General features: G+C 43.6%; 1 protein-coding gene across 1 annotated transcript in view; it reads right to left on the bottom strand.

Moving 5' to 3' along the window:
• Positions 1–5,237: 5,237 nt before the first annotated feature.
• CCN4 (cellular communication network factor 4) overlaps positions 5,238–10,886 on the bottom strand; it is a 41,881-nt gene continuing 36,232 nt past the window's right edge. Inside the window, exon 5 of the mRNA XM_012462008.2 lies at positions 5,238–9,550. Coding sequence (XP_012317431.1) covers positions 9,251–9,550 — 300 coding nt within the window. The 3' untranslated portion in view covers positions 5,238–9,250. The remainder of the gene's footprint in view (positions 9,551–10,886) is intronic.

Here is a 10,886-nt window from a genome sequence, read left to right as displayed (position 1 = left end):
ATATCCAGGCCACACACTATCGCGGTGGTTTATCGCTGCTGATGGGATTAACGGTGATGACCTGGCTCCGGTAGTGTTTGCCAAATGTCTCCATTGTCAAGTTACCTTTTCTACTTCTCCATACTCCTTCTTTGGAAGTGTGAACCCCGAAAACTTGAGCCAGGTCTCCATTATTTAGAAAGTTGATTTTACAAAGGTTGAGGAAACGCACCTGTGACGCAGCCAGGAGGTCCTGAGGATATGTGCCCAGGGTGGTCGGGGCACGGCTTGGTTTTACACATTTAGGGAGACGTGAGATATCAGTCCATACAGGTAAGAGCCATACATTGGTTCCATCCAGAAGCAGGGACAACTAGAAGCAGGGAGGGGAATTCCTGGTCACAGGTAGGTGAGAGACAGATAAATGGCTGCATTCTTTTGAGCTTCTAATAAGCCTTTCCAAAGGAGGCAATCAATATGCATCCATCTCGGTGAGCAGAGGGATGGCTTTGAATAGAATAGGAAGCAGGTTTGCCCTGAGGGATTTCCAACTGGACTTTTCCCTTTCACTTAGTAATTTTGGGGGCCCCAAGATTTTCCTTTTCACAGAAGCAAGTCACTTAGTGCAGCCCACACTCAAGGACATGTCCCCTCTCAAAACAGCTGTCATGCTGTTCTCTGTGCTGATTTTTCTTCACTTCCCTTGGAGAGTTTCTTAGGCTGTGTCAAGTGTTTAGTTGCAAACACTTTCGAAGTCTGCACCATCCTGCGGCATGTGGATGGTGCCGTAGTTCACAGTCCTGCTGTTTAGGATCTAGACTCGGAAGAAGGAGGGGACGCCACCTCAGCACAGAAGAGCAAGAGGGGCCAGCTTGGGCGCCAGCACTGAGGGTGGACGGTATGCGTCTTTTTTTCCTTTTTTGGTCCCTAGAATTAGCCTAAATCCATTGGCTTATGTATTTATATTGGGCTTCTTAGGCTACATGGAAACCCTTCACTGGTGTCCCACATGGAATCCAAGAGCAGAAGGTGAGACTTGGCCTTATGGAGTGGGAGACGGGATTGGGGAGGAGTTAGCCTCCTCTTTTCCAAGATGGAATTTCACTCATTGCACAGGCTGGAGTGCAATGGCGTGATCTCCGCTCACTGCAACCTCTGCCTCCTGGATTCAAGTGATTCTCCTGCTTCAGCCTCCAGAGAAGCTGTGATTACAGGCAAACACCACAACACCCAGCTAATTTTTTGTATTTTTAGTAGAGACGAGGTTTCACCATGTTGGTCGGGCTGGTCTCGAACTCCTGACCTCAAGTGATCCACCCGACTCGACCTCCCAAAATGCTTGAATTACAGGAATCAGCCACCGTGCCCAGCCCAGTATGTGTCTTTGTGAGGAACCTGTAGTGTAGACCTGGGCAGATGACACTGTGAGCTGTGCATGGTGGGAGGTGAGTCTGGAGTGATGGTCTTGAGAGAGAGTGGCTCCCTCACAGCTCTATCCTGTCCCAGCAGGGGCTGAGAGGAAGGCAGGGTCCTTGGGCTTCTTTGTGCCATGGATGATCCCTTTGATAAGTTAGAGAAGGCTTCAGACCCCTTCTCCAAGGAGTTTTAAATGCATAAAATAAAATACATAAGACTACAAAAGAAACCACTTATAGCGAAGAATAATTATCCAAATGTGACTATTGTGTGACCTAGTCACACGTGCTTCTTCAGCAGTAATGTTGAGGCAGATCTCAACATCAACATCGCTGCAATTTCAAAGTCCTGTACTTTGAGCTATCTGCTGCAATTGAAATAAGATGATTATCTGTGATTACAACTGCTGATAATATCGGAGATTGTTGCCTACATTTAGATAGAAGGAAATGCTAAGTTGTCATTAGTGGTTAGAAAAAACAAAGAAGCATTTTTTTTTCCCTGTCTGAGAATAGGGCCCTCTGAATTCTACACACAGATCCTTGGAGGGCCCAGGGACCCAGGTTAAGGAGCCCTGTTTAAGGTCAGGGGAGGGAGGAGCATGTTGGCTCATGAGAAGTGCCTTTCCTACTGTCTCCTGTGTGTCGGGAGCAAGATAAAGTGAATGGTGGAGGAACTGGCGAGGAGGCATTACAGCACAGGGGCTGTGCCAGCTCTGGGGAGTCGGTGTGGCACAGAGACCTACTGTGGTCTGGCTTCCTCAAGGAAGGAACTGTGGCAGGTGTTTACGTGTATCAGTGCTATTTGGAGATGTACACCCAAAGGCTGTTTGGCCAGCTGGGGATCTGATTCTGGTCTCCTAGCTGCTCGTTTTGGTTTCAGATCTCCCGACTCGGGTTTCAGCAGCACCTGGGAGGCCAAGTGTGTGCTGAGATTAGCGAGTCCAGGTTCTGTCCCTGGCCCTTTTCAGCAGAGTTTCCCTTAGAGAGTCATTGGATTGGTCCCTAGAATTAGCCTAAATCTGTTGGCTTATGTATTTATATCGGGCTTCTTAGGCTACATGGAAACCCTTCACTGGTGTCCCACATGGAATCCAAGAGCAGAAGGTGAGGCTTGGCCTTATGGAGTGGGAGACGGGATTGGGGAGGAGTTAGCCTCCTCTTTTCTAAGATTGGATCTTTCTGTAACCGTGAAGCATACAATGGTGGCCCTAACCCACAGGCTACCTGACCTTTTGGCTCTTGAACCCAAAACTAATCAGGTTTTTGTGTTTCTTAAGGGGAGGAATCTCATTGGTCCAGCTCTACTCAGGTGTCCACTCCCTGTCAATCAACTGTGACTGGGCTCACGTTGCTCCTGCCCCTTTTCCCCGGCATACATGCAGCAGGTGTCTGAGTAATTGATGTAGTTGTGCTGGTGAATTGGGCAAATCTGTTGCATGATTAAACCCATTCACAGCCAAGCTCCCTGTGGCAGAACATGCCCTTTCTCATCCCTACTTTGAGAAGTGTCTGCTGAATGCCCAGCCCTCCCCAGGAAGCAGGTGCTACCTTGCAGAGAGGAGACATTTAGCATTTGTAACACACATCACTGTGGGTGTAGGGATTTTTTTTTCTTTTTTTTTTTTTTTTTTGAGACGGAGTCTTGCTCTGTCACTAGGGCTGGAATATAGCCCCCTCCAACCTCCACCTCCCAGGTTCAAGAGATTCTCCTACCTCAGCTTCCCAAGTAGCTGGGACTACCGGCGTACCATCACCCTGCCTAATTTTTTTGTATTTTTGGTAGAGATGGTGTTTTGCCATTTTGGCCAGGCTGGTGGGAACTCTTCTGTATCGACAGGGCCGGCATAGAGCAAAGCACACAATGCACACTTCTTTTAATACCATTTAGTGTGCTTTACATATTCTTTCTCTTTTTGTTATTTATTTGTGAGGAGTTTTTCTTGCTTCATAGATGAGGAAACCAGGGCTTAGAGAGATTCAATCGCTTGCCCAGCCTTTTCTAAAATGGATTAAATTCCTGGATGTCTTTTACAACAGTTCACTGAGCACATGACTCATGCCATCACCTATTGATGCCTTGGGATTGTGGAACATCAGTTAGTTCCCGGAACTGACTAAGACTGTGGGTGCCCGTAAGGTTTTTATTGACTGTGACGGATGTTTGGCCCACTCAGACTTGGGTGACCTGCTTTTGTATCTTTCATCTGGTTTATTTTTCCGCCTCCTCCTCTGCTGCCTGGCTGGCCTCTGCTATCAGTAAGCCTGCTTCGGGCAGCTTGCTCTCCCTTTATATGGAATGGACTAAGAAATCTACATTGTTAGGGTTGTGTGAAAAACAAGAACAGTGAGGCTTAGGCTGTAACATTCGTTACAGAATAGAACATATTTAACAGTGCGTGGGCTTCGTGCCAGCTTGTTTGTCTCCTCAGAAGTCATTTTTGCTCAGTCCTACATTTAGAAAGAACACAGATTCAACTAGAAATTGGCTCTCTGAACACAGAGGATGCCTTTGCATTCCAATTTTGTCAGTAGGAGTGATTGAGAGCTCTGCAATATGCTTTTGATAATAAAATGCTTCATAATAAAATGCTGTGGCCATTTCCCCTAAATCCCATTTTCCCCAAAATTCAGCCAGCTGATATCCTAAAAAATTACCCTAACAGCTATATATTCATCTTAATCTGAGGCACCCACAGGTCTCCACGACCTATGTTCCAATTTTGAAACCAATATACTTCAGGATAGTGTTCTTAGAAAGAATACATGTGACAATTATATGTTTATTGGAATGGAGTCTCCCCTCAACTTTTATTATACTCTCATCGTGTGTTTTGAGGTGCAGTGGGTGAGAGGAATTTGGCCAGGAGGTATCAAAAGAGGCATTCACTCCATTCGCCGCAGGCACCTGCACATCTGCTCATACAGCTCAGCTTATGCTGTGTGCTGTGCTAGGCTTGGGAGACACAGAAAGGTATACCACTCCCTTTCTGCTTTAGAGAAGCTGGGGTTTAAATCAAGTTACAGCATAAGTTGAAAACATAAATGGAAAAAAATTAAGGGGCTAAGCAGTCTATAGTTAAGGTAAAAGAGCATTCAACTGAGTACAAATAGACCTATAAGTATAGTTTTCTTTACATTTGCTGTTTCAAATAAGGACTAAATAAATTAAATATACAAACACACACATTGACATTAATTCTAACTGCAGCCTTGCTGATTAACCCCCAGTTTATGAAGAAACTCAGTTAATAATAGATGTGTTTAGTAAGTGCTTAATGTTCTAAGTTTATTAAATGCTTAGTGTTCTAAGCTCTATTTTAAAATTCTGTAGGCAATTGCATCCCACTGAGGAGTAAGTACTATTATTTCCTATAGCTGGAGAAACAGGCTCAGATGGGCCTAGTAAGGAATAAAGTATATCAAGATCCACTTGAGGCCCCAAATCAGGACTGTTTCCACTGCATCTGCAGCCTCCCTTACAATGCTTTTTCCTCTTCTTGGTTCCTAAGGCAGCTGGCAATAGACACTCTGTCCGTCCATCCAGTCCCTGCTTACTCAGTCCTTCACATGTGCCTGCTTCTGAGCTAGGCTCAGAGGATGCAGTTACATCCCTGACCTGTGAGATGTACTCAGTCTCCTTGGGGATGTAGAAAGTCACTGACTACGTGAGTGAGTGAATGAATGAATGCCAAAAACTTCATTTTATATTTACATGAGGTGTCTTTCAGCCTGGATACATTGGCAGCCTTTGAGTTCTAAAATTTGTGTTTCTAAGCCCATTTCCAAACTTTTGAGCCATTTTAATTTCCGTATATAAAATATCAGGCCTGGTTTCCACCATCTGCACGTTTATTGAATGTGCTCGATGCTCCATCATTGTCTCGTAACAGCTGCATGTATAAGAGAAGCCACCAAATCCAGTAAGTGACTTTGCTGATGGTTTATTACCTTAAGGAGAAAAGTCTTAAAACAGAGAAATTGAGCAATGAAAACCCTTCATATTGAGCAAACACGTTCCACGCTACACAAATCATGAGAAAAATGAAGACTATTATAAAACATGACAGATTACCCAAGTGTTATTTTTCCTCTGTTGGAAAATTCGAAGACATTTCCTCATGTGTAGGTTTTTAGTTACAAAAATGGCAGTAGGAATATTTAAATATGAAATCACAGTTTGAAAATAGATACATACATACATACATATACACACGCAGAGATACATAGTTGACTGTTAGGATTTCCAGATATGCAGGGTTATCATTGTGGCTGCTTTGCATCAAGACAAGTTTGTAAAAGCAGTGACATAGTTCAACATAATAGGAGCTGAATTACTTCCCCGTAATTTCTATGGACACACAGTACAAAGCTAGCAAGATTATAGACAATCATATCATTTGAACCCACTTTCTTTGATCACTCTCTGAATCATTATTTTCAAATTTAAAATCACAGCTATTGTCAGTAAAATGCCTCTTATTAAAGGTCATGCCTTTTGATGTGGAGGACAGAATAGGCGTAGTACCAGAGGAGATGGCTCAGGTATCAGACCATCCTGAGTTTCCAGTCTTGGTCTGCCGTTCACTGGCTGGTAAGACCTTGAGGAAACTACTAAACTTCTGAGACTCAGATGATAATGCCATGTTCTTTAGGTTTGCTGTGAGGATTAAATGAGATATGGCAGAAAAGCACCTTCCACAAGGCTTGGTGTGAGCTAAGCACTTAGCAAATGCTTATAATAAGGTTTAGCACGATTTACGTTGGTGAATTCAGGTCTCCCTCCCTTTCCCACACCTAAGCACGCCTGTGTAATTCACTCTAAGTATTTATGTAAATTTCCTCAGCAAAGGATAACCCTTAGTGTACCTTGCCTTTGTCTCAGAACATATAGTTAACAAGGGACCAGAGAGGTGATGATCTATTTGGTCTATTTGAAGCCCCTTGTAGATGTGATTCTCTGATAGGCGTCATTCAGGTCTTTTCTAGAGGCCTCTGCAAGAGCAGGGGCTGGTAGAACAAGCTGATGTTTGGGCTCTAACTTTTTGGTGGCTGACTTCTCAGAACATCTGAGTCTCAGATTTAAAAGTCACCATTTATAAAATGGTGAAGAGACGCATACTCAAAATTTCTGTAATAATTAAATAAGGTAATGAAGAACTTTGCATGGTGCTTGGCACCAAGTAAACAATCAATGAAGATTTTTCTATTATATTTATTATTATTAATTTTTATTGAATCAGGCCATACCATTGCAGGGAAATTCTGACTGTTAGAAAGAGCTTCGTTAAATTGGATCCAAATTTCCTTCTCCATGGCTTCAACCCATGGGTCTGAGACTTGCCCTCTGGGCTCTGCATAAGATATTTCCCTTTCTCAAAACTCGTGGTGCCTGAGTGAATCTGGCCACCTTCTCCTACCCATTGCCAAGAATAATCCCTAGTTTCTCCAGCCAGGCTTCCTAGGATCTTTGAAAGCTAATTTCAGTTTCCCAAATTGAGATGAAAATTCAGTAAGAACCTAACTTTTGGGTTTCCACTCAATTTCAAATGGAGGGAGCTGTCATCTAGCCTTGTAATTTGTAGACAGTAGGTGTTTTCACTGTAAGAAAATCTAATATAATCCACGCTGACTTACAGAAGAGATCATTCATGGGGTGAATTCTCTTTATACAAGAGTCCTTGCATATGTATAGACAAATATATGTATATATACATATGCATTTCTTTAAAATATTAAATGTCTTTTTTGCTATGGCACTTAATATAAAATTTTGACTACTAAAATTATATTTTCATTTAGCTTTGGAAGAAGAGAGCTTCTGAATAAAAGTAGGAACACATGCATAGCTTCCTGTATTCATCAAGTATTTAATGAGCACCACTGTATACCTTGCACTGGACTAGGCTTTGCAGAGTTCACAGTAAGGAGGATGTATTCCCAGTCCTTTTCCTGTTTAGGAATCTCTCTGCACACTGCACGTAATTCCCTGTGAATAATTACACAACATTCAACACGCAGCATTGGGTAAACAGAGTCGTCTTTTAAATGTGTGATGAGACCTGGTTCTGATCAGAAAGAGGAGTAAGCTAAAGAGGATTCGTGGGTTTTTGTCTGTTCCATATGTTTTGGATGCTTAAGCACCTAAATGATCAGAAAATCAGATACTCTGATGTTTTGAAAAGGAGCTGGGAAGACAATAAGAGGAAAAAATGACGGTGAAAAATCAAGCCATTTATTCCAAAATGTGTTCCCATTCTGACACATTTGGAAACTTTAAAAAGAGGGGGAAAATATGGGTTATAAAGACAGTCCAATTTCTATCTGAATACTAACTTTCCCACTCACCTACTGGGTGACTCTGGTCAAGCTTTCTCACCTCTCTGAACTTCCGTTTCACATTTGAAAAAACAGAAATACTAATGGGAACTTCTCAACATTGTCGTGAAGATTCAGTGAGCTAATATACACAAAGCGCTGAGAACAATGGCACAGAAAAGATCCTAAATAAAAGAATTATAATAGTAAATATTATATTTTACTAACAAAATAAATAATAGCCTGATTTCCATTAACAATAACCTTCGCCTTTTAGCTCAACCTAATCAGCTTTAAACCCTTGTTCAGTCTATTTCTGTTCCTGAACAACTGGTAAACCTCTATCTTCATACCAGAAAACTGGCCATTTGGTCAGCAGAACCGAAGGCTGTGAAATGAGTCTCTGCAATAGATGTGTCCTGAGCACGGGGACCATTGGAGTCCCATAGCCTCCAGCTCTAGAGGCCACCCAGGCTGCTACCAAGTAGACTCACTTCTTAGTTTGACCCACACCCCAACCTGAACTTGTCTTGGTTCAGTGGGTCTGGCATGGTCTGCAGCTGAGTCTCCCAAGGCTCTGTAAGAGTAGAAGAATGTTTCAGGGCACCACTCTCAGGGGCCAGACAGGCCAGTTCAGAAGCCATAGCAATTTCTATGAGCCCCAAGCAGAACAAGGGAGAAGATTCAAGGAAGAGCCCAGCCAACTGCCCAAAGCCCTGCCAGTCAGCAGCTGGTTCGGCGTGAGGGTCAATCGGTCCTTCTGACATGGGCTGACCTTGCCCTGTCTCCAGAGTATTAACTGGGGACTTTTCCCAACAATAAGAAGGTTTATCAAATTTTATTTCTGACTGGGATAAACCTAACCTGTACCCTTCATAGTGTAGGGGCGAGGAGAAACTTAGCCTCAACAGTACTCAGGTTAATGGATACAACTTTCTGTTAAAAATCAAAACCAAACAACTATTCACCTCACTTGGCAAATGTCTGATGATCTTGGGGTGCACACATATTTGGAATCCAGATACTTTTGGTTTGCTGAGGTCAGAATTACCCATTACAGTACCACTTGGCAGCCTCCAAATAATAGATGATTCTATTGTTCTAAATCCCATCTATCCATCTGAATGGGCCCAAAGAGTCTTGTGGTATGGCATCTAAAGAAGAAATCAGTGATAATGGAAGTCTACCGATTCCATTTCTTGGGAGTTAGGCAAGATCCAGCAGGACTTCTAGTGACTTGGAAAGGCTGGATCAGGTTTGGATGTAGTCCAGAACAGCTAGCAACAGGCATTTTTCTTTAGAGTAGATGCTTAATATTGCCAGGGAGAAAACTCATAGTATGGACCTAGCAGCCCCATCATGGGTCATTTGGGTGGTTAGAGACAGAAAAGGAGGCCAAGGGTCCAGATCAAGGTAACTAGGAATGAGTGGGAAATTGACAGAACAAGCAAGGCCCAATGATGAGAAGTTATTGGCCCTAATGACTGACTGCTTTGCAGGCATTGGGCCAACCCTCAAGACCCAAGATTTGTGCCTGCCTAGTTGGCAATTTCTGAGAAGTCAGGGTAGGATTCCAAGTCAGCAAAGATGTCATTGGGATTCCTACAGGTCAGGTTGCAGAAACAGGCATTAATCCATAGGACCTGGCGGGAAAAGCCAAGCCCATCAGGACACTGGAAGGACACGCTGATGGTCTTGGACTTGTAGGGGATGCAGCACCTGTTGTCCATGCAAACCCCACAGTACTTGGGTCGATAGGAGCGTGTGCTGACACAGCCCGCAAGGGTGAAGTTCATGGGTGCCTCTGGCTGGTACACAGCCAGACACTTCTTCCCTGCCTGAAGGAAAGAAAAGGAGCTTTAGTGGGGGCGCTCAGAGAATGGACAACCACCTTCTTCCCTTGAGCCCCCACTATTTCCCTTCTCACTATGTGGGAGCATTCGACTTTACTTTCAGCTTCACAGCACTCTCCCAGGAGGGACAACAGCAAACACAGTGAGACCCAGCGTACTGCACAGGGGTAGACGGAGGACCACAGAGAAAAATGTTTTGTTCGGGTTGTATCTCACAGCCTGCAGTTTCTCTTTCATCCTGCATTTTTGTCTTGCCTAGGCCCAGTCATTCATCATGGTTACACCAACATGGGGAGGCTACGTAGCTCCTTCATCCAAGCAAGCTCCCCTGGCTAGCTTTGCCCCAATCTCCCCGCCCGCCTTTGCCTCTCATACACACCTTTAATATGCAACTTATTCAAATGGATTGACATTATTTAAAGGTAGCTCTACCTTCCACTGGGCTATGGGCCACTTGAGATTTGGTGTTTCTTCTGCATCTCTGTGGTATAATTCCATGCCTAGTACAGAGTAGGCACTTACTAAACCCATTGGATTGAGGGCTTTCAGGATCTACTATGTACCAGCACCATGCTAGATCCAGGCTGTAAGATGGCATAGAGCTTGCCCAATTTGGGAAACCCTCTTAGGGCACATAATTCTGGAAAAAAAATGGTTGGAAATCAAAATTGACTTGGACTTGCATTATCTGGTCCAGTAATGTTAGAGCCATCTCACTCAGTTTAGGACCTTTGCTCTTATTTTTCTGCAGCTGGTAACTTTTCCATGCTATGTTTTCAGTTAAGAGGTGTCTGTAGAATGCCTACTGTATGCCAAGCACAGAAAATACAAAGCCTAGTATACAGGGAAAAATAATCAGAGAGGGAGAAGAAGGGAGAAGAAGAGAAGGAGAAAAAAGAAAAATGGATCCAGTTGAATAATATAGAGATGATTGGAGATGTCTAGGGGATGAGGAGTGATGTTGGGTGTCTGAAGAGGATCACAGGGAGCTGTGCTGTCTTTTCTACACAAGAGGCATTTGCTTTATTTTTCGTGTGACAAAAGGCTGACCACTCCTATGGCATGAGCGAGGGGGACTTGAATTAGATAAATAAGACCCACTTCTAACTCTGAGGCTGGGGCTCAAGCTAATGTGGCCCAATTTTTTTTTTAATGCTCTATTTTAATTATCTTGGACTCTCAAAGCTGAAAGGGATTTCAGAGATCAACTCTAATATCTTAATGATGAGGGAATGGGGGCTCAGAGATGAGCAGAGATTGGCCACAGTCACGTGCAATTAATGCAAGTAGACATTTGACTCTAGGGTTCCTGAGCCTCATG

The sequence above is a fragment of the Aotus nancymaae genome, unplaced genomic scaffold (genome assembly GCF_030222135.1).
Source record: "Aotus nancymaae isolate 86718 unplaced genomic scaffold, 86718_ANA_hifiasm-v0.15.2.pri h1tg000036l, whole genome shotgun sequence".
Taxonomy (NCBI): Eukaryota; Metazoa; Chordata; class Mammalia; order Primates; family Aotidae; genus Aotus; species Aotus nancymaae.
This window is presented reverse-complemented; position numbering and strand designations above follow the sequence as displayed.